Here is a 25,659-nt window from a genome sequence, read left to right as displayed (position 1 = left end):
TTTAGCCACTGACTGCGCCACCACAGGTCAGGCCCTATAATCAGTTCTAGTCTGCAAATACTTCTCATTACCCTTTTGTACATATATACAATGGAATATTACTTGACCATAAAAATGAATGGTATCTTAACATTTGCAACAGAATGGATGGACATAGAGGGTATTATGCTAAGTAAAATAACGCAGACACAGAAGGACAAGTACCATATGATTTCACTTATATGCGGAATATCAACAACAAAATAAAAAAATGAGCCAACAAAATAGAAACAGACTCATACAGAGAGCAGGCTGATAGATGCCAGAGGGGAGGGTTACTGGGTGGTGGGGTTAAAAAGGTGAAGTGATTAAGGAATACTATTAGTAGATACAAAATTGGTATGGAATGTATGGCAAAATACGGGGAATGTAATCAATAAAGTGTGGTGACGATGGTGCCAAATGAACTCTTAAATTATCGGAAGGAGCATTTTGGGAGTTTATGAATGTCTCTCCACTGTCCTGTTCATTTTTAACTAATACAAAATAGTGTTGAATGCAAACTGTAATTGAAAAATAAAATAATAATTACATTACCCCCTTGATCATATTCTCATGCTCAAATTCCTTACTATTGCTTATACCGAGCCTTAATTCTTTATTAAAGTCTTAATTCTTTATCCAACATCCAGCAATCTATATAAATCATGCCCAATTTACCTTTTCTAATCTTTTAGCTCATGTTCTTAAATACTCTGCTTCAAACTGTCTATTCATCTGTCAAGTGTGTGTATTTTTACTTTTATGGATCTTTTGGTCACACTGTTACTCTCGTCTAGAATATCCTATTCCTTTTTAAATCCCATCCTTCCTTGTTAGGCAGTAGCACCTTCCCAAACAGCCTTCTCTAAACAGCTTCCCCAAACTCTCTAGTCCTGGGAATTCCTACAGCACTCAAGACCTAACCCATAGCGCTTTCCTTCAGCACAAGCTGCCCTGGTGACAAGCCATCGGTTTCATATTGTTCTGAACTTTTATCCATTTCATGTATTGGGATTTAAGTGTTTACAGCTAACTTTTCTAAGAGACCAAGGCATGAAGCAGGTATTATATATATAAATATATTTTTTAATGTTTATTTTATTGATTTTAGAGAGAGAGGAGAAGAGATAGAGATGACAGAAACATTGATCTGTTGTTCCTGTATGTGCCCTGTCAGGGGTGGGGGGATCAAACTGATACCTCTGTGCTTCAGCACGATGCTCTAGCCAACCAAGCTGTCCAGTCAGGGCATGTTTTATATGTTTTGTATTTCTACTTTTGCCTGGTGTTCGGTACTGTACTGTCCTATGCACATTCTTAGTGTTTTCTGATAATTTAGAAAATACATTCAGATTATGCCACTGTTGTGTTATAGTCCTCCAGTAATATAAAATTTTCATAATTAAAAAAGTTTTCCAGGTAGAAAAATTTATAATAGTCAAAAGAAAATTAGGGGGAAAAAGCTAAGAAAATCATAAATGTCAGTGGAGTGTGCTGATGGTAAAATCAACATAAGCGTCACAATTTACAGTGTCTGGGTGAAAAACGAATGTGTTGATACTTAAGAAAAATTTTGTATTATGGAGAACTCACAGTGGTCTTAAAGAAACCTATTTTGCACTAACATTCAGTAGAACTTTGCATTGCTATTTTATCGAAAAGTGACAATAGATTCTTTTATGACTTAAGCTATAAAAGCTTATAGTTTATCAGTTCTTTCTCCACCCTGCAATTACTTACAGGAAGAGATTGGCTATAGGTTTTATAGGGATACATTCACCCCAATTTACATACTATGAATTCCTGGAAAACCCTATAGATCAGAGAAAACAAAGTGCTCCTTTGGATCAAAGACATTTCATTTGAACTCTCATGCATTTATCCAAAAACAAGCTGCTCCAAATATTATGTGAAAATGTGAGATATATTTTACATTAATAGATGTATAAAGTATATTACACTAATATATAATAATGCAATATACAGCGATCTTGTGAACACAGAGTGGGATAAACAATGCTAACAATCTAATAAACAATTCAAAATATGGTAGAATAGGTACAGATATCATAAGATTCGAGTTTCAGAATAAAATCAAATTTGTAGGCTTTAGATAAGTACGTTTATAAATAATGTTAATGTTAAAGGCAAGAAACATCACAAATATCTAGATATATTTTCAAAATAAAACTATAACACACATTAAATTTATTATTGATGAAAAATTATGTGACAAACATTTATCTATCAAACCCTTAGAAAACCTAGGAGTGTAACTGCAGAATGAATAAATGAATAGTTTGTTAATAAGTTGGTCATATAATGAGAAAGAATAATAAATCAACATTTAAATTTCCAATTAAGGCTTTGACTGGTTGGCTCAGTGGTCAAGCATTGGCCAGGCATGCAGAAGTCCTGGGTTTGATTCCTGGTCAGGGCACACAGGAGATGCTCCCTTTCTCTCTTCTCTCTCTTCCCCTCCCACAACTATGGCTTGATTGGAGCAAGTCGGCCCTGGGCGCTGAGGATGGCTCCATGGCCTTGCCTTGGGAGCTAAAAATAGCTTGGTTGCTGAGCAACAGAGCAATGACCCCAGATGGGCAGGACATCGCCCATAGGGGGCTTGCCAGGTGGATGTTGGTCAGGGTGCATGCAAGTCTGTCTCTCTGCCTCCCCACTCTCACTTAAGAAAAAAAAAATTCCAGTTATGCTAGGATATTTAAAATTCTACTAACTAATGCAATGCTTAGGTGAATGGCAAAGTGTTCCAGGAGACAGCCTGGATTTTGTTTCAACCTGTTGTGGTAGATGTGAAGCCTCTGTGAAAATGCAAGCTGTAGTTTATAAACTGCCAAAAAATCCATTTGTTAGAAGAAAAATTGTTCTCATTAATGGGGTTGTGGAATCACTAAATAAAATAAGAAGAAAGGAATGATATTTCTTCTAACATTTGTTAGAAGAAAAATTATTCTCATTAATGGGGTTGAGGAATCACTAAATAAGAAGAAAGGAAAGTTAGCACGGGTAGTCAACCTTTTTATACCTACCGCCCACTTTGGTATCTCTGTTAGTAGTAAAATTTTCTAACCGCCCACCGGTTCCACAGTAATGGTGATTTATAAAGTAGGGAAGTAACTTTACTTTATAAAATTTATAAAGCAGAGTTACAGCAAGTTAAAACATATAATAATAATTACTTACCAAGTACTTTATGTCGGATTTTCGCTAAGTTTGGCAGAATAAATCTTTATAAAACAATTTAATATAGTTAAATCTATCTTTTAATTTATACCTTGGTTGCTCCACTACTGCTCACCATGAAAGCTGGAACGCCCACTAGTGGGTGGTAGGGACCAGGTTGACTACCACTGTTAGTTAGTATTACAGGTGTGGAATTCAAGAAGCTTTACAAAAATCAGTGAAAGTTACAACAGTCCACACTGATGCTATTTGAATTTTACGGACTTTCAAAATAATTCTCAAATCACAAATAGTTATTTATATACTCAGCATGGCTTACCATGTTCTTATTCCACTAGATAATATGGAAAGCTATGGGAACTGCAGGGCATATGGTTGTCCATTAAAAAGTAGGTATGTTTGAACCATATTTCACATGTACTAATCTCAAGTAAGAAAAGACCAAATCTGTGAGGGAAGACTTCCTTATGCTAGTTACAATTTCTCTTTGATTTTCAAATAAGTCTTTCCTTCAAGGTAAATATAGGATTCCCGCCTGTATCGACTTAACTATTAACTAACTTTTACACCCGCTTTTCAGGGTTCAGACAGTGACCTCTGATTAATCTGAATCTGATATTATCCTTCACTTGCTGTAGGCAGTGAGCAGGTGCAGCAACTAGTTCTTAAAGTGGCATGCTCTGATTATTTGCATATAATTTAATCTTATGATTCTCTAATGTTTTATTTGCTTTTCCTATACTTCTAAACTATCTGAGTGAATACCCTTTAGGACAAAAATCAGTGAAAAGGAAGCCATATATTTAATCATCATAGCTTTAGGTATAAAGGAAGTATAAAGAAACTAGGTATAAAGAAAATAAAAGAGTATCTGTAATATATGAGCTTCCTATACAAAGGAATAACTATCAGGCTGACCTCCAATGTCACTCCTGAAATACTAAATGCTAGTATTGATGATCAATTCCTGCAATGCTTTGAGGGGAAAGGGTTATATCTAAATAATTAAAACCCTGGCAAACTGTATTATACAAAGATATATGAGATATTTAAAAATATGTAGACTCAGATAAAATACCTCTTTCAATTTATATTTCTTGAAAATATAGCTTGAAAACATACTTTGATGTAAACAAAATTAAGAGCTCAGAATGCTAAAAAATGAGTAGTGACCATAGTTAGTAAAGAAGTAAGGTCTTCTTTTTCATGGAGGGGAAAATGCCATGTGGGAAATTGTTTGACTTCCTATCAAAGGCATCTCAAAAACAGATATGGCATTATTTATGTCATAAAGAAAAAAATTGCAAACAAAAATATTAAAGTTCATATAATAAATGAAAAAAGAAAGTAAAAAGACACTGAGAGAGAACAGAGAACAAAGGTACAAAGGGGGTTCTGTCTCAGGATAAACTATATTTTCTTAAAAACCATGACGTCACATTATAGTGCTACAGGATCAAACCATCCTCTGTAACCATATGTTCACTGTAAAGTTCATTCCAACTCAGAATGTCAAGACACACATCGCTCTGTTATAGGGGCTTGGAGGCTTGGAAAGTCTCCTTTCCCTTATCTGATGAATAGCTGCAGCTGCCTATCTCGCATTCTCCTGGACCCAAGCCATCCCTGGTGGTACCTGGAGCAGGAGGGACGTGGGAGTGAATGTGCAGAGAAGTAAGCTGGAAATTGCTGGCTAGGTCCGAAGTCAAGAAGTCACTCAAGGGTCCAGACTCAGCCATTCTGAAATCCTAGCCCACTCTCCCTTTCTATTTTTTTCTCAGATTCCAGAAATATCTCTCCTTTTTGGGCAAATATAGTACAAAATTTGAACTTACAAAAATATCCCATCTTTGTTAAATTTTTAGATAGACCTTTTCCTATTTCTCTTATTTCTAAATAGTTTCTTCTCTTAATCCCATTAATGAAAATAAGGCTATATAGGTGCAAAGGGTAGAAATGAGGAAAAATTATATTTTCTATGAAAAATCAGACTTGACATTCTAGGACAATGGATTAACAAATACACTTGTGATTCTATTTAGAGTTTATGGAGAAAGGGCCATGATTAGCTGTCAGTAAGCAGGGGGACTGTGGAGGAAAGGGGAAGAAGCATAGCAGAATGTGCTTAATTTGTAGTAAAGAGAGAGAGGAGAAGAGCTTCAAAAATGCAGAAAGGAAGCTTGGCTCAGTTCAGAACCTGGAGAACTGAGTGAGGAGTCCTGCACAAACCAAGTATATTACAACTTCTCGACTGCATAGAGTAGAAATGTTATTACTATAATAGGAGCTATCATTTAATAATACAGCTGAGAACATAGAAGCAAAAGACCAACATTATTTAAACTATTATTATTAGATATCGGTACTAATTCACTGGAGTTATTTTGAGATCATTACTATATATAAATGTTAATACCATTATTTCTCATGGGTTCATAAAAACTTGATTCTATCATTTTATTAACATGGAAATCTATAATCAGCCTACAGGATAAGACAATAAATCCTCTGCTGAGATGCCCTTTTCTGAGTTTCAGCATTTACAAAAATAAAAACAAAAAACCACAAACAAACAAATGCAGAAATGTAAACACCATTGCCACAGGAATGCCAAAAGGAATAACATAAATTTCAAAAGTATTCAAAATAATCCAATGAGTGTATGATATAACAAATACATCAAAATTATTTTCCATAATTACTAATCTTCAACTTTTAAATATTAAAGAATAAAATTGACACAATGTTATGGCTACTACAGAATAATTGGAACACACACTACAGCCAAGTCTTTTTTTATGATTTCACTGATTAATTCCTCAAACACTAGTCTTTTCTGGAGCTCTACATATTAAGTTATCAAATATGCTGAATTAATCATATGAATTTATTACAAATAGAAAAATGAAATCAATTTGCCCTTGGGGAAAACTTTTCAATAAAATTTAAATATATGCCCTGGCTGGATGGCTCAGTTGGTTACAGATGCTGAATTAATCATATGAATTTATTACAAATAGAAAAATGAAATCAATTTGCCCTTGAGGAAAACTTTTCAATAAAATTTAAATATATGCCCTGGCTGGATGGCTCAGTTGGTTACAGCATTGTCCCAAAGCGCGGAGGTTGCCAGTTCAGTCCCTGGTCAGGGCACATACAGGAACAGACTGAAGTTCCTACCTCTGTCTCTGTCTCTCTCCCTCCCTTCTCTTCTCCCTCTCTAAAATCAATAAAATAAACATTAAAGAAAAAATTTAAATATATACAGTGGTCCCTCGTTTATCACAGGGGTTAGGTTCCAGAACCCCCTGCCATAGGCGAAAATTTGCGAAACAGCAACCTTATATTTCTTTTATTATTTATATATATTTTAAGAGTATTTTGATTTAATATTCTTTTAATATGTTTTAATTAGTATTTTTATATATTTTATATTGTTTTCAATATTTTAGGCTAGAAAATGCTTATTTTATCACAAAATAATTAAAATAATAAATATATAAAAATACCTATACACTGCAAAATCCCGTAATATAGCGAAAAATCCGCGATAAAAAATTAGACACATACAATTTAAAAATCCGCGATACAGTGAGACTGTGAAAAGTGAACCACGATGTGGCGTGGGACGACTGTAATAGAATATTGTCTTCATTTTCTTAAAAAAAGATATTAGATATTATCAAAATTTTCGAACAGCAGGAAATGAGGAGCTGCATGAAATACTGAATGGAAAAGACAAGAAATAAGATGATGCTTTGAGAGGAAGAAGATACACTCTAGTCTATAATCATCTTATAAATCTTTCATGGGGAACTATCAACTAATAATATTTATTTCATATAAATATTATATTCAGACACTAAATTTGATCATCTTCCTTCTATATCATCTTCTATAATTATTTTTTATATAGTAAATGATACTGTAATTGTTAAATGCCTTTTGTTGCCTGGTAGTAATATAAGAGGGATAAAAGGGAAGGCTTTCACTTAGATAATAATAAAGTCTAGTAATCTGTAAGAAAATGGAATCATAATGGCTTTCTTTCACAAATACAAAATATTCGCTCTCGGTGATGCTAGTGCACAAAATAACAGTAATTTAAGAAATGGTGTAGGTGTCCCAGCCCAGGGTTCCACTGCCAGGAAGAGAAGTCCCCACAACTTATGGCTGTAAAAACCAGCTCCCTCTTAAAGGGCCCATACACGGACTTACCAGGACTCACCCTCTTTGAGTTTGAGCACTGGGGCAGCAGCTCAAAAGGAACCAAGGACATAAGGGGAGCAACTGGATTGTTGGCATCAAGGCAAGAGGTGGGGAGAGAGCTTTCTGCCTGAAGAGTACTGGCAGAGGCCATTGTTCTTTTCCTGAGATACCCCCCCCCCCAGCAGGTAGGTGCTGTATCCGAGTTTCCATCAGTCTGGCTCGCACCGTTCGCTGAGCTCAGGTGATTCCCTGAGGCCCAGCCCCACCTAACTTGCGGGCCCATCCAAGTCGCTTTCAGTGGCTTTTCCATACAACGGCCTATCTTGGCTCAGGCTTCAGACTTCCCTAAAATCTCTCAAACAAGCAGCATCTGGCCTCTACATACTCTAAACCTGTTGCTAAGTGGCCCCAAGCCTGGCACTAGTGGCATCCAGCCTTGGTTCAGAGCTTGGCTTCTCCTGGGCACCTCCCAACCCAGCACAAGTAGCAGCCATCCTCACATCCCTCTGTAGCTCATGCCAGGAGGCCCCAGAAAGGGCACAGGCTACGGCTGATCTTGCACTGCCTGGGAGGGCCCAGAGCCAGTGCACTAGGCGGATAGCTTCACATGATTCTGGATTACCACCCTACCAATTCCATGACCTACACACTCAAGGGGCAAACCCAGGGACACCAAAGTCCCACTGAAGCACATCCTGCTCGAGAGGGCCAGCTCCCACACAGCAGGCACAGCCAGTCCTCACCGCTGACCAGCCTGGGGGTCCATCCCTGCCAGTCACGCCAGCAGCAACCAAGGCTCAACCACAACAGGACAGCACACACAGGGGCACCTGAAGTGCCCACCTCCGGTGACAGCGGAGCCTGCGCCACTGGGGCCTAGAGGACACCTACTATACAAGGCCACGCTCCCAAGTCTGGGAGATGGTTGCCAGATGGGAGGCGGTTAGGAGGACGGCTGAAAAACATGAAGGCAATAAGGCAGGGGTCCCCAAACTATGGCCAGCAGGTCGCATGCGGCCCCCTGAGGCCATTTATCCGGCCCCCGCCGCACTTCCAGAAAGAGCACCTCTTTTATTGGTGGTCAGTGAGAGGAGCATAGTTCCCATTGAAATACTGGTCAGTTTGTTGATTTAAATTTACTTGTTCTTTATTTTAAATATTGTATTTGTTCCTGTTTTGTTTTTTTTTACTTTAAAATAAGATATGTGCAGTGTGCATAGGGATTTGTTCATAGTTTTTTTTATAGTCCGGCCCTCCAACGGTCTGAGGGACAGTGAACTGGCCCCCTGTGTAAAAAGTTTGGGGACCCCTGCGATAAGGAGTACAAATTGGTTGTTACAGAACAATCATGGGGATGTAAAGATAGTATAGGGAACACAACCAATAATATTCTAGTAATTATGTATGCTGTCAGCGATGTGCAACCTTAACGGGATGACCACTCAGTAAGTTACATAAGGCCTACTCATTGGGTTGTAAACCTGAAATTAACATAACATTGTAGTCAACTATAGTTGAAAAATAAAAAAAAAATGATTAAAAAGAGTATAAATCAATTTACATACACATTTACATTACTTTATCAAAAGTATAAAGTATTTTTATATAAAAAAACATTGTTTATAACATTAATATAATAAAGTACCTATAAAAATGATCCAGATCTTATTTTCCTATATCCTGGCAAAATTAGTCAATTTTATTTAATAACTGGAAAATATGAGGTTCATTTTATATGAGGTTCATATGAAGATAGAAAGCTTATGACAGAAGGTTCTACCATGGCATTACTCTAAGCAGTACCACTTTACAGCTTCTGAATCAGTTTTAACAATGCAGAAACAGAGTGCCTTACCGTTGGTGCTGTACTGACCCGAGGCTTGGGAGGTAATTCCAATTTGACACCTGTGAAGAGAAAAGATTGGAAATATTTGCTTATTATACATATCCATTTTATTTTGAAAACATTTCTGTCAGACACGACTCTTACAGCTTCCAAGAAAACAGCCTCACTTATATGGCAGCATCCTTTCAAGTTGTGTCGTGAATTCTACGGTGAGAAACAGCTGGAGAGTTGAGCTATGAGACTGGACTCAAGGTGAGCTAAGACAATTTTCCCACGCTGGTGGCCTTTAGCAATAGCGCAAGATGTGTCCATATCCTGTTCATGGCTCAAAATTATTTATACCATTATCACTGCTCTGCTGCATTTCTTTCCTGAAAGTTTTATTTCTGACTTGAGCTTATCAAGTTTTCATAGAGAAATATCACAAAGGCTGCAAAGGAATCACTGCTTTATTTTTTCAAAAAAAAAGAATAAATAAATAAATCCATTTGAATTTCTCTTTGTTTTGACTTCCTACTATGATATACTGTGCTATTTATTCAATCACCAGGGATTATCTGGAAAATTAAAATTCTCCTTGATTCTCTCCTTTAAAATGATAGATAATATTGACTGATATACTTGAGAAAGGTCCCTTTATCATGTGTAGATTTATCTTTTTGTTCCCAATGTTCTTTACTGCATTTCTTTGTAATAAACAGCTTCTAAGGCTGTAACACAGTGCATCTCATCTGTAAAGATACTGGTTCAAAGTCAAGTTCAAGTTAAATATGAACACAGGTGTGGGTCTCATTTACTTTACAATCTCTTCCCATCAGCAAACCAGTGAGTAAGAATCTTAGAATAGTTTGTTCAAGGCTGTTTCATACAGGGCTGGTTAGAAGAGACAACTACAATGTAGCAATTAACAACATTCCTAGTTGAAATAAAACACTAGTTCTCATTCACAGGCATTTAACTTATTTTTCTTCAAGTATGACAGAGATCAACACAAATGATCACTTTTTATCACTCTGCAAAAGTATATTCAAAATGAACAGAAGTACCATGAAACATCATTTAAGAAAAGTTTCTGTTTAATTTAAAACATTCTCTCAACATCTACTGTTAGCCAGGAAGTATGAAGGACATGGCTAACTTTATTCAATCAGCTGGTATTTATGGAGTGGCTACTGGGCACTCAGTAATAAAAGATAAATTATACAGGAGAAATGATGATTTCTGACTCAAGAGTCTAAGAAAAAAGAAATAATTCTTTTATGGAGAAAGACCACAGGGGAAATTGAGTTTTGTCTTAAGTGTAATAACAGTCTTTAAGGTAATTTTGTAGACAGACACACACTTTTATTCATATAGTAACACTAGCCTTGAGTTAAAAAAAAATTTAAAACCTGAAGTAAAATATCTTCAAAGAATGCCAATTCTTATTGTAAGATTTTAATAATAGTGAAGTAATAGAACAAATCATGAAACCCTCACTTCCTCAACCCCCACATCCCTACAACTCTCTCTAGCTGCAACCACTAAGAACAGTCTCGTGTGACACTATAGCTTTTAAATGAAAGTGGTCACACTAAGCAGTTCAGGAATTAGCAATATCCTATACGTGTCTTCTCACCATTGCAATCTGCTATAAAACTGTCCTAGGTTGATTACTGAGATTAAAATTCTTAAACAATTACAAAGTAACTTTAAAATGATGGAAATAAAAAATGAGTTAAATCTTTATCTTCAGTTCATAAAATTAGAAAAAACTACATACACTTTCAATTTTGGGATGTGTTAAAAATACAATATTTTAAAATAGATTATCCAAAGATGTAATCTTAGTATTCAATTTAGATTGCCTATTTATTAATATCATTTAGAAATACAATCATACATGTTTCTTCAAACTTTTAGTAAAGAATATACAGAAAGCTGTAAGTGTTCTATGTTAATCAGGGACTAAAATCAGCAACATTAAGAGTGGGACAACCTGGCACTATATGCCACTTAATGTGATGCAAAAAAGTATACATCACTTACAGTACTCTTGCCAAAAAAGCCTAGCCTGAATCTAATCATGATGAAACAGATAAAAATCAAAACACTGGACAGGACAGCTGGCTCAGCTGGACTCATTAAAAAAGTGAAGGTCATCAAAAACCCAAAAAAGATTCTAGATTACATGAGACTAAAATGAGATAACCAATTTAAGTGTGAATCTTGATTAGATGCTGGATTAAATAAGCAAGGGAATAAAAATATTGCCTGAAAATTTTAGGCACAATTACTTTTTTTTTTTTTTTTGTATTTTTCTGAAGTTGGAAGTGGGGAGGCAGTCAGACAGACTCCCACATGCGCTCGACCGGGATCCACCCAGCACGCCCACCAGGGGGCGATGCTCTGCCCATCTGGGGCGTTGCTCTGTTGAGACCAGAGCCATTCTAGCGCCTGGGGCAGAGGCCACAGAGCCATCCTCAGTGCCTGGGCCAACTTTGCTCCAATGGAGCCTTGGCTGAGGGAGGGAAAGAGAGAGACAGAGAGGAAGGAGAGGGGGAGGGGTGGAGAAGCAGATGGGCGCTTCTCCTGTGTGCCCTGGCTGGGAATCGAACCCGGGACTCCTGCATGCCAGGCCGATGCTCTACCATTGAGCCAACTAGCCAGGGCCTAGGCACAAGTACATTTTAATATGACTTGTTTATTAGATAATATTATGGCCCTGACTGGTTTGCTCAGTGGATAGAGCATTGGCCCAATGTATGGATGTTCTGGGTTTAATTCCTGGTCAGGGCACACAGGAGAAGTAACCTGATCTGTTTCTCTCACCTTTCCTCTCCCCTTCTCTCCTTCTTTCCCTCCTGCAGCCAGGGCTCAATTGATTCAAGTGTTAGCCCAGGTGCTGAAGATAACACGGTTGGTCTGAACAAGTCAGCCTCTGGTGCTAAAAAATAGCTTGTTTGATTCGAGCACTGGCCCCAAAAGGGGGTTGCTGGGTGAATCCTGGTCAGGGTGCATGCGGGAGTCTGTCTCACTATCACCCCTCCTCTCACTTAAAAAATATTAAAGAAAAAAGAAAAAGTAGATGATATTATAGAGTCATTGTTCATTTCCATAGATGTGAAAATGGTGCTATGATTATATAGGAGAATATCCTGATTCTTAGCAGATATGAATCAAGTTCTCAAAAGAGAGAAGCAACTATTGTGAATTTAGTTTCATTTACCTTTTGCTCCATGGCCTTTCCAGTGACTACACACTGCCAGAGCTACTCTTCTAAGGGGGAACGGTTATCTTGTTATTCTAGAATTTAATCTTCAGGATAAAAATCACCCTCCTTGAGTATTTACCTTAAGTTTCTTAACTCAAAGTGGCACACAAAGCCCCTTGGGCTGAGGCCACTCCTGGCTAGCTCACGAACCCTTCTTCCTTCCTGGGGGCCTTGCCTATCAGCAGCCACTCTTTATGCCAATCAGGGTATACTTAGGCTCTTTCCTTTCTCGCATCCCCTTCTTAGCTTATTATCTTCTAGATGGCCTTTAGAGCTCAGGTCAAACATCGCGTTCTCTAGCAAACAGTTTGTCATTTTCTTCTCCCCACCCCAGTTCTGATTTAGACACCCCACCCCCATCTCTCCCTCCCTTACTGTGCCTGTAGGATCCTGTACAACAGCATTTTCCTCACTACATGTATTACTAAAACTTGCTTGGGTTATTGGTATCATATAATTCATATTCAAGAAATGTGTATTGAATGACTGAATATATGGATAGAGAAAATGAGTTATATAAACATTTTGCAGCAAAATAGGCTACAGTTCTCCATTAATAGTCACGTCATTCCCATATCCTAAATATTTTTCTAAATAGTCATCTGATAATGAATTTTCAATAAATGTGAATCTTAAAGTGGCTTATGCTTGCTGAGCCTAGTAATATGTTAATATTTACTTTATATTAGATTTGTTTTCAGGATTCTATGGGAAGCCCTCTTTTTCCTTCATATGTATTTCAAAGATTTCAGAAAGAAAGTATCCTTTGAACACTATACTTTTCATATGACATCAAAAAAATTCCCAAACTCAGAAACATCAAAAATGAGGCCCCTGAGTCTACAAGGTCTGGCTGTCTGCAAGGACCAGTGAATATTCAAAACCACAAATCAGTAGGCTTTCCCGTGTTAGCCATGGAAATAAAAGGTGACTCACCATCAGGTATACAAACACAACTGAGTGGGTAAGACACTGGGAAGGGAGAAAGGTAGAGATCTGTAAAATTTGAGACTGGGCAATTACTGTATTATTTGCTCCATAAGATGTACCTTTTTCCCCCCAAGAGTGGAGGGGAAAATGCCCGTGCGTCTTATGGAGCGAATGTTCATTTTTTTTTTAGCTGCTGCAGATTCCTGGACAACTAGAAGAGTATTTGAACATTAAAATCTCTTCGCATTTGTTAATAACAGTGCTAATGGTTGTTAATACTGCCGTTGAGTTTACATTGTTGAAATATTATTGTGGTATATTTTATTAAATATTTTAACACACCATTTGGTTCAGAATAATTTCTTTTCTTATTTTACTCTTTAAAATCCTAGGTGCGTCTTATGGAGCAAAAAATATGGCACTGCTTGTGAAAAGCACAAAGCAAGCAGGGAGAAGTAGCCAGCTCTATGATGCGGACTGCATCAGTCAGACACCATGGGTCCTGGTTCAGCCCCTTGGCCAACAGTGGGTTCTGTACTAGACCCTCTGGGAAGACCACCTGCACTAGCCAGTCTCCCACGATCCGTTCTATTTATTCCCAAATATCAATCCAAAATAAAATTCATTGATCCACTGAATACACAAAATAAGCATGTTTTTAATTTTTAAACTGATGCTCAATAATTTAATTGTGCTAATCAATAATTAATCAAAAATCCTACAGTACTTATTTCTATTTAAAAACTAAGCACTGCATATAAATTTTAGTTTTTGAAATATTTCCTCAGTAAGCTCTAACAGGAGAGTGAAGTCTGTTCAAATTATATCCTTTGTAACATGCTCTAGATATTTGATCTGAGGATAGTCAGGCATGTTTCAAATAAAACTGTGCCACATATTACATAGACAATTTCAAAATACTTCAATTCTGTGTTTAATCCTTAAAATATAATTTAGTATCTGTAAGTTTTTAACATTCTAAATTATTTTAACAATAATGTTGTAGTACCCTGAAAGTCACAAATACAGGTACAGAAAAAGAAAATAGAGGATATAATATAATTCATTGGGGACTTAGTGAATGTATGAGTGAATCTTGCATTCCCAGTAACTGCATATGCAGGAATTAAACATCCCTTAGCATTAAAAACAAAACAAATAAAAAGGACAAAGTTAAAATGAGAAAGGATTTAATAACGGAAAAGTGGTTTTGTTTATTACTCTGGTATGGTATTGAGAATGTAGGAAGTTAAGAACTCATTTTCTTAGTTCTACCCATAAAAAAAAATTTAAATTCTAGGGAGAGATAATAAATTTAAATTCTGAACATAAGTATGATAATTTAGAAAATGTTTTCCACAACTCAAAGCAAAGAGAAGTCATTTTAAAAATATGCTTATCATGCTATATCAATTTTTTTCTGTAAAAGTTCAATAAATATTAAGACATTAATTTGCCTAACTGCTATACAGTGCATTCATAACTGCCTTTAACACTGGCTATTAAAGTGTTTTACTTTCAACTCTTTAAGTCATCTCCTGAAAACATACAAATTAATAAGACAGATGACATTAAATATCAAGCCTCATAATGTTACTACAAAAAAAAAAGAAAAAAGAAAAACAAGAGACAACCTCTCCAAAGCCCCCTAAAACTTTGTTGATTGTGAATAGGCCAAAATCAAAAACCTACTTTGCTCAGACAAAATTTAACAGCTATGAAATGGGAAAGACTTTATTCCTTTTAAAAGCAGGGCAAGTACACACACACACACACATACATACATACATAGTCACTCACAACATTAATATGAAAGAAACCAGAGTGCTTTATAATTATTCACTTATTCCCAGAACACCAGGACATCCTTGGGAGGCAGATTTGAAGCATGAAGCATAGTAATTAAGATAATTACATGACTTGTGACACATTAGCCTACAACAGGGGTAGTCAACCTTTTTATACCTATCGCCCACTTTGGTATCTCTGTTAGTAGTAAAATTTTCTAACCGCCCACCGGTTCCACAGTAATGGTGATTTATAAAGTAGGGAAGAAACTTCACTTTATAAAATTTATAAAGCAGAGTTATAGCAAGTTAAAGCATATAATAATTACTTACCAAGTACTTTATGTCGGATTTTTGCTAAGTTTGGCAGAATAAATCTTTATAAAACAATTTACTATAGTTAAATCTATCTTTTTATTTATACTTTGGTTGCTCTGCTACTGCCCAGCATGAAAGCAGGAACGCCCATTAGTGGACGGTAGGGACCAGGTTGACTATCACTGGCCTACAACAAAATCCAGATTCCTAGTCTTAAACTATCATTTGAAGGAGTCCTAAACAAACAATATTGTTCTGTATTATATAGACAACAAAGAACTCTAACTAAGGCCATGAAACTAAGTGCATTTTATCAGAATAAAATATTTAACCAGATTGATTTCTTTCTCTGTGCTTCTTTAGTGCTTAAAAAAATTTTTTTATTAATGATTTTAGAGAGAGAGATGGGAGAGTGAAGAAAGACAAACACATCAATCTGTTCGTGTATGTGCCCTGACCAGGGATTGAACCCACAGCCTTTGCACAATCAGGACAATTCTCCAACCAACTGAGCTATCTGGCCTGGACCTCCCTTAGTAATTTATGCTTATTTCCTGTTGAACTCAACCACATTATACTGTAACTATTTCTTTGCCTGCTGAATTCTTCACCTAAGCCTGGGAGGACTAATGAAGTTTCATCTTCCATTTCTCCAGAGAGTGGCCTAGTCCCTATCATATAGTAGGCTCTCCATAAACATTGGATGATGAATTAATTTTTCATTAAGTATAAAAAGGTTTTTATTTTTTTAATGGGTAATAGCTTTGGTTAGTTAGGGTGCTCCTACTAAAATACAGTATTTTTGGTTCTGCTCAAAAAAAGATGGGTATTAGTAAAAAAAATCACTCTCAATTGTTACTCTCATAAAATTATAATTTAATGCCTTTTTTTTTTTTTTTTTACAGAGACAGAGAGAGAGTCAGAGAGAGGGATAGACAGACAGGAATGGAGAGATGAGAAGCATCAACCATTAGTTTTTGTTGCGCATTGCGACACCTTAGTTGTTCATTGATTGCTTTTTCATATGCGCCTTGACTGCGGGCCTTCAGCAGACCAAGTAAACCCTTGCTCAAGCCAGCGACCTTGGGTCCAAGCTGGAGAACTTTTGTTCAAACCAGATGAGCCCACGCTCAAGCTGGCGACCTCGAGGTCTCGCACCTGGGTCCTTGGCATCCCAGTCTGACGCTCTATCCACTGTGCAACCGCCTGGTCAGGCTAATTTAATGCTTTTATAGTGAAGAAAATTGAAAAAAAAAGTAAATCACCTGAAACTAGAATAGTGTTCTACTTTTTTTTTTTTTTATAGAGACAGAGAGAGAGTCAGAGAGAGGGATAGAGACAGACAGACAGGAACGGAGAAAGATGAGAAGCATCAATCATCAGTTTTTCGTTGCGACATCTTAGTTGTTCATTGATTGATTTCTCATATGTGCCTTGACCATGGGCCTACAGCAAACCGAGTAACCCCTTGCTTGAGCCAGCAACCTTGGGTCCAAGCTGGAGAACTTTTTTTGCTCAAGCCAGATGAGCCCGGGCTCAAGCTGAAGACCTCGGGGTCTTGAACGTGGTTACTTCCGTATCCCAGTCCGACTCTCTATCCACTGTGTAATCGCCTGGTCAGGCAGTGTTCTACTTTTTATTTAGTAAACATTTACAATGCAAAAACTTTTTAAATTATTTTTAAAAAATGACCAGTCATTCCACTTACTCATTTTTTTAGTTTTCCTATTTGTCATCAACTTTGCTCTTAACCTCACAGGCAAATTGTTAAGAATGATACAGAAATGGATTCTGTACATTTTCATTCACTTTTAATTCAAGCTTCCTGAAAACATACACTTAAAATTCTGGAAAATACAAATGAACATTACCTAGATGTCTCTATCATTACCACAAGGTCTGGTCCCTAAACCTAATTTCCATTGTTAGTTGACATTTTCAATAAGTGATGGATATTCATTTCCAGAAAACATTACCAGTAAATTCTGTGATATCACAAGACTGCTCACTTATCCAGGCCAAACTGACTAAACCACAAAATGCAAAAGTATGCACTTAGCTAGTCTAAGAGAAACCTGAGGGCTATTCTGAGTACAGATTTAGAAAGTATGAGCTGACTGAGTGAGAGTGCATGAGAACTTAATTTAGACAGATCCTTTCCTCTGAATTTCCAGGGCCTTCAGTAGACACAGACCAAAATATTTAAACACTAAAGTGTTTCTCATCTTAGATACAAATTTTAAAAAGTTACTTCGAAACACAGAAATTTATAAGAAAAATATTATTTTTATGATTAAATGGTATTTAACTTTCCCCCCTTGACCAGGGGAGGAAACACTAAGGGCTCCTTCTTGATTTCTAAGCGGTATCTACCTCAAGCAAATTAGTAAATCAAATATGATTACTAGTTTTTAAAACTCATCACTTTCCACAGGATCATAGAATAACGGCTGAAATGGACAGTGATTTGAAATATACAAAATGTTCATGTGCAATTAGATAACGGGAATGAATGAGTATATATATGATTAATATGAAGTAAATTTTACTATTTATTTATTTATTTTTGTGACAGAGGGACAGAGAGAGAGACAGATAAGGACAGACAGACAGGAAGGGAAAGAGATGAGAAGCATCAATTCTTCGTTGCGGCACCTTAGTTGTTCACTGATTGCTTTCTCATATGTGCCTTGACCGGGGGTAAGGAGATACAGCCGAGTGATCCCTTGCTCAAGCCAGTGACTTTGGGCTCAAGCCAGTGACCTTGGACTCAAGCCAGCAACCATGAGGTCATGTCTGTGATCCCACGCTCAAGCCAGTGAGCCCGCGCTCAAGCTGGATGAGTTACTTAAGCTGGTGACCTCAGGGTTTCAAACCTGGGTCCTCTGAATCCCAGTCTGATGCTCTATCTACTACATCAGCACCTGGTCAGGCTTTACCTTTTATTTTAAACATGAATTAAAACAGTTCCCATTAGCAGCAATGTGGTCAACATTTTAATATAGGGATGTATTCCTTTAATATGGAAAAACTAAAAGTAACCATTATTTGGCGATTGAAGAAAGGCTTAAAAAATTATGAAATATTTATTTTCTTTAACAGTATATATTATTGTTATCAGAAAAAAATCACGGAAAAATCTCTTAAAAACTACACATTTGGAAATATGCCCTACACTAATATTTTATATGCCTAATTGTCTTAAAAACTGAAATTTTGCCAATTTCAGTTTGAGATGATAAAAATAGCAAAGTACATCTATATGGTTAATATTAAATAATACTAAATATCATCTTATTCTGAAACTATGAAAACAAACAATAAAGGAGTGTGTGGTTGAAAATAACTAAGCCATTTTATAAGCTGCTCTCTCCCCGCCCCCGTCAACTTCAAGTCATGTACAGTTGCTGTGATCTCTGCTCCTCACCTTTGAGTGAATTGATTACTGACAGTTTCATCTGACCTTGGAGGCACAGTAGAACATTCCAAACGTTCCCTCCTTTCACCATGATACATATTACATTCTGATAAAGAAGAGGAAACCTTCCAAGTCATAATAAAAATCACTAATGTCATGGGACTGTTTGATCAGTAGGCCTAGAACTTTATTTTGAAAAAATATATATATATATGTACCAGAGGAATATGCATATTAACATAAGACGTTCACTAAATTTAAGTCTAAGAACATAGTGATTTCGCTTTCTAAAACATAGTGGGAAGTTGCATAAATTTAAAATAAAAAGGTTCATTAATTAAAATAGTTTTGAATATACTCAAATATGCTATCTCTAATTCTTACTGCATTATAAGTCAAACATAGGAGGTATTTGAACACTTTTCACTTGCAGTAAAAACATTTTCCTATTCTCTATTTTCTTTTTTTTAATTTATTTATTGATTTTAGAGAGAGAAAGGGAGAGAGACAGACAGACAGACAGACAGACAGACACTGGGGATCAAACCAGCAACCTCTGTGTATCAAAATAATGCTCAAACCAAGTGAGCAATCCGGCCAGGGCCTGTCCTCTATTTTCACTAAGCTGAAATCACATGCTCCACGTCACAGCATAAGTAACAAATATCAAGGGGAACACTGTAAAGCAAAGCATATGACTGTTTAACCACTAAGCTGTACACCTGAAACCAATACAAAATAAAATTGAAAGAAAAAAAAAAAAAAAGAGTAGTGACTAAGGAGATCGGAAAACTGAGAATGTAGTGTCTTAGAAACTGGTGTATTGAGAAGAGATCAAATGTGTCAAAGGCTGCTGGGAAGTCAAGAAAGATAAGGACCAAGAATTGAACATCGGAATTTACAATGGGAAAGTCATTCGTGAGCTTGATAAAAACAGATTAGAGATGGGAACAAATTTATAGAAGACAAAATGTGATTAGAAATATACCTGTGAAAGCGTTATGCTAGGCTGCAGCAGGTATAGAATCTGACAATAAAGTCAGAGAGTCAGGACCTCTGGTAGGCAGCAAAACACAACAAACCCCAGGAAAAATAACTAAAAGTTCATATGTAAAAACACTTAAGTGAAACATGTTGCAGATTCTATATAAAATGGATGCTGCTGAGCATTCAACTCAAATTAAAAAAAAAAGAAAAAAAAAAGAAAATATCAGTGGAATTGTCTCCAAAAATAATATTGAACTAATCATTTGGGAATAGTGAAGACTTATAGAGTGGATATTGTTGTCCCACTATTCTAAGTAGTTTGACAGCCTAACTCATTTCTCTTGCTTTTTACCCTAAATACAAGCTGCTAGTTAATATGTCTTAGCTATATAAACAAAGTTCTCAACAAACTTTCAGGTGAGGTGAACAAAAAAGTGAAATGAAGGAGTCATTCACACAACAGAAGAGGGCCACCGTAGTTGTACCCGGTAGTTCTTCATTTTTAAAAACAGACAGAGGCCAAGGATCATCAGAAATAAGAGATACACTGGCATGAAAGGAAAAGAAAGAACAGGCTACATAACTATGGAACACTGAGCCAGAGGATCATCGCAAAAGAACTTGAGATTTAGAAAAATGTAATGACATCCACAAAACTCTGATACTAGAAAACAGTAACAAACAGGACAAGAAAAGAACCGTCAAGATGAAAAGAATGATTTGTGAAGAGAGATTTAGAATAAAGAAATGTGAAGACTCAAAGTGACTAGTTTGAAAAGGAAATGAGAAGAAGTCAAAGACGAATCCAGTTTCCACCTGAAAGTGAGAATGCTGTCATCAGAAATGACACAGAAGAGTAAAATATAGGAGCTTCTTTCAGGGAACTGAAGCTCACTCATGGCCATGATTACTTTTCAGTCATAAACATGACAAAAAGGGGTGAGCTTACCCATCTTGATACCCAAGTTGAGGATAAGTATCTTTTCTGTGATTTGAGCTCACATTTCAGACACATGCATACTATAATAGCTCTTTTAAATTTTACAATTTTAAAATTTGTGGGTGTGCCAGAACTCACAAAAATTTTACAATGCTATATGTAAATAATATCTATAAATATTCAAAATATAAGAAAGACAAGTTGTTGATACATCAATTGGAAAGGTACAAATCAGAATATCTATAAAATACAAATTCAAATACCTGGCAGGTACTTTGGCTACGTTTGCATTAAATTATAGTGTTCACAGTCATTATATCAATAAGATCTCATTTTAATTATAACTTATGGGTTTTAGTTGCTTTTCCCTTACTTTCACTAAATATGAATATAATAATTTCACTTTTAAATTAATCCACTGGACTAATGCTACAATATTTTTTGACAACTAAATTTAGTAAAGGCCATAAACTAAACACACATACAGAGAGAAATGACTGAAAAAAAAAAAATCTTCAAGAAAGTTTTCTATGTTTAACAGATTGGGGAAAAGGGCTGAAAATTTTAAGGCTGGAACTATATATACAATATAATATGTAAAATAGATTCTTACAAAATAAATGGCTAGGAAATAGCAAATTAAGCTCATTCAAAAAATGTTTGCCTTCATATTCTCCTCTCAGTACGAGGAGGAACTTAGTGTCTCAATGGGGGGACACTAATACTAAATGTGTATCCCTGTGCATAAAGAACCATTCATTAAGTATATTAATGTTTAATAGAGTTGATAAGAATGATTTTTATATTAGGGAATTAAATAAGGTGTACTTTATTAATAGGGTTAGAAATATTTTACTAATTTATATGATCTTACTCAGAAAATAAAGGGGCTTATTACAAGATAGGGTAAATTTTAATTTTTAATCAGCTGATTAACTCAGATCACTTGCAAATTCTTAGTTGGTTACTAAAATGTTATCTTATGCCTTTAATTTAACAAATATCAATTTTAGAGAATCCAAATATGAATGACACACACACAAAGTCAAACAAATGAAATCTCAGTCTCTGTGAAAGGGGAATATAAAATAGTCACATGTTAAAGAGAAACAATCCACGTGATCAAGCTCTTTTGCTTGGGGTCCAGAAAACTTCAAATATGAAAATAGTCCCACCTCCATTTTTTTTTTTTTTTTGGTATTTCTCCGAAGCTGGAAAGGGGGATAGACAGTCAGACAGACTCCTGCATGCGCCCGACCGGGATCCACCCGGCACGCCCACCCGGGGGCGATGCTCTGCCCCTCTGGGGCGTCGCTCTGTCGCTCTAGCACCTGGGGCAGAGGCCAAGGAGCCATCCCCAGCGCCCGGGCCATCTTTGCTCCAATGGAGCCTTGGCTGTGGGAGGGGAAGAGAGAGACAGAGAGGAAGGAGAGGGGGAGGAGTGGAGAAGCAGATGGGCGCTTCTCCTGTGTGCCCTGGCCGGGAATTGAACCCGGGACCCCCGCATGCCAGGCCAACGCTCTACCACTGAGCCAACCAGCCAGGGCCTCCATGGTTTTTGTGTTGATTTACATTTATGTAGAAAGCCAAAGTTTCAAAAGTTTAAGTGGGCTCTAGTGGGTTACTTAAAGTTTGAGATGCTTGTTTGAGAACTTTCCTCTTAAAATTACTTCATCTTAATGTCTTTTTTGGCATGCTTCTAAAACTCTATATCCATTACTTGCCTCTCTGACATGTTCTCTTTTTTTTTCTATAATAATCACTTAACACATTTTATTAAATCACATCTCTAAAAAAAGATTTCCTCCATTCCTCTGGCCACAATGCAAATTGCATAATTTCAACTTAAAAATTTTTTAAAAAATCTCTCATAAAATCTCATGTTGTTTAATTTTACATTATCTTATGCATTTTAAAATATACTGCTCACAAAAATTAAGGATAAAAAATATGAAGCAATTAAAAGAAGCATTTGATTTTTTTTAATTAAACAAGAACATCAGAAAAGCAAACAAGTCAAAGAAAGTTGTCTGATTATGCAAATGAGATGCAAATTAACTTATTTCATTGGTGAAAATGCACTATACAAAAGGCTGAAAGTACTGTAGTATCTTCCCTGATCCTCTAATTTTTGTGAGCAGTATATTTAAAATATTTTCTTTTTTTGTGATATATAGAGAGAGACAGAGAGAGACACAGATAGGGGCAGACAGGCAAAAAGGGAGAGAGATGAGAAGCAACAATTCTTCGTTGCAGCACCTTAGTTGTTCATTGATTGCTTTCTCATATGTGCCTTGACGGAGGGGGGGGGGCTACAGCAGACGAAGTGACCCCTTGTTCAAGCCAGTGACCATGGGCTGAAGCTGGTGAGCCTTGCTCAAACCAGATGAACCAGCGCTCAAGCTGGTGACCTCAGGGTTTCAAACCTGGGTCCTCCACATCCCAGTCAGGCGCTCTATCCACTGTGCCACTGCCTGGTCAGGCTAAAATATTTTTCTGATCCTCAAGATTCTACAGTAGTAGAAAATAGAGACATTATGTACAGAGAGAAAGTTAACTACTCAACATTATAGCTGAAAAATGGCTGACTAGGTGACTAGGGTTTAGCCCAACTCTCCACTGCTTTTTCTATCATAATGCACATGTCCCGAATTCATATTCAATAAGTCCTTGCTTTTAAAAATTGTGTGCTAAAAACATTATTCTTTTTAATACCATAAAGCACATTTGAAAGCACTGTCTACAGAAGATCAGTTAATTACAGAAAATGCAATTAATTCTGTATTATGTAGATTCTCTTTATCTATGGTAGTGAATTAATTCCTTTCATCCATCCCTCCGCCTAAACTTACATCCTGGAATTCTAGAGGTTTGAAATCAGAATTCAATAAAACATTCTTTTTCAAATAAAAGTTTAAAGTTCAATACTAACAGAAAACTCTGCCAATTCTGATGGGAAGAAAAAGTTCTTTGAAGTTCATTTTACCTTCCCTAACATGGAAACCCCCTTTTAATATCAACTGTGTTTATTGAGAGTTATTGTAAGTCCTGATTTTTGCCAAACTGTTTTTTTCTTCATTTGAAATACAAGAACCATTTGTTTTAGCTAACTTGTAATCTGCCTTCTATAACGGGTTATATAAGGCTATTGTAGCATCTCTGGTGAAATTATGATCCAGGCAGGCTTCATTTCACATTTCAGTTGTATTATTTTAAAAGCTTTGCACTTCTCTATAAAATATTAAACCTTAAGACATACTGAAATCTTAAAAACAATAAAAACAAAATTTAACTGGAAAAATATCTCATAATTTTAAGAGATAACTTTTAATTTTTTATTCTCGGTCAAGAGAGTAAGTGTATACTTGCCGAAGATGTGTAAAATCAATGGAAAAATAAAGCTCTGCGAATAATATTCAAAATGTAAAAGCATAAAAGTTAACATGACAGATCTCTTTAACCAATACGGAAGTCATTAGAATAATGTTATAATTTTGTTTAAATCAAGTATCTTGGAGTCCTTATTAAAGTAAATTTTAAAATGGTTTAGGATATGGTAAAAAGTTAGATTTAATGATTAGCTAGCTATCAAGTTTAATGTATGTGTTTATAGGATCTAATGGAGTGTGTGGTTGTTTTTATTTCATTATTTATTAATTTTTTTAAAGAGAAACATTTCTATCAATACAGTGGGGCCTTTACTTCTGTTTCACACATCCACACCGTGACTTCACAGGGCATGGGTTCCAGTGGCTTAGCCCCCTTTCATTTAGTCTCACAAAGGGAACTTTTCTGGGCAGAGCAGACTGGTCCTTCAGTTGAACCCAGGGACCTTTCTCTTTGGCTTCTTTCTTTTTCTGATCATTTTCCTTCACACATTTCAGGAAGCTATCTCAGCTCTTATAGTGCTTAATATGCTCAACATGGACATTAATTATCTCGGCAAGAATCTGGCCCTTATGTTGTTTTGTTCACAACACTGACACCACATGCTGGATGACACTGCAGACTCTGCCAGTTTTGCCATGGGGACATTAGTGGGGCATTCCTTTTTGAACAGTGCCCATTCCCTTGATCTCTACGATATCAATTTTCTTGCAGATTTGCGTGTATGTGACGAGAAGCACCAAATCATAGCTGCTTTCACTTTAGTTGTGCATAGATTGCTTCTCTCATGTGTCTTGACTGGGGCCAAGCCAGTGTCCTCTTGCTCAAGCCACAAACCTTTGGGCTCAAGCTGGTGAACTTTGGGATCGTGTGGATGATTCCCCTGCTTAAGCTAGTGACCCACGCTGATGAGCCATGCTAAGAACTAGCTACCTTGGGGCTTCAAACCGGTAACCTCACCATTCTGGGTCAGTTCTATCCACTGTGCCACCACTGGTCAGGCAAATCCAGAGCCCTTATTTACCTGTAGGGATAAGAAAAACTGAGGCCTGAAGAAATTGTTCAACATTCTCTAGTCAGTTAGAAATGGAGCCAGGTATAGAAACTAGTTCACCTGTTTCCTTGTGCAGGATCCCTGCCCCCCAAAAAAGATTTGCTTCTTAGTAAATAAAATGGATTAATCTGGCCATTTTGCAACAAACTATATATTCTGCTTTTATAACTTTTCTATACAGTGATATCTCAATAAATATTATAGGAAGGCTATGCCTTAAAACTAGGTTAGGCATATTAATAACTAAAAATCAAGTGAAGCAGTTATGTATAGCATATGGCTTAATGGTAATGCTTCTGAGATAGTGG

The 25,659-nt window shown here is 36.4% G+C and overlaps 1 protein-coding gene across 1 annotated transcript in view; it reads right to left on the bottom strand.

Annotated features, from left to right (window-relative positions):
* Positions 1–25,659, bottom strand: part of AHI1 (Abelson helper integration site 1) — a 155,806-nt gene that overhangs the window by 55,386 nt on the left and 74,761 nt on the right. The window contains exon 19 of the mRNA XM_066373173.1: positions 9,287–9,336. Coding sequence (XP_066229270.1) covers positions 9,287–9,336 — 50 coding nt within the window. The remainder of the gene's footprint in view (positions 1–9,286; positions 9,337–25,659) is intronic.

Source organism: Saccopteryx leptura, chromosome 3 (assembly GCF_036850995.1).
Source record: "Saccopteryx leptura isolate mSacLep1 chromosome 3, mSacLep1_pri_phased_curated, whole genome shotgun sequence".
NCBI lineage: Eukaryota > Metazoa > Chordata > Mammalia > Chiroptera > Emballonuridae > Saccopteryx > Saccopteryx leptura.
The sequence above is the reverse complement of the archived record's forward strand: the minus strand, read 5'-3'. Positions and strand labels throughout refer to the sequence as shown.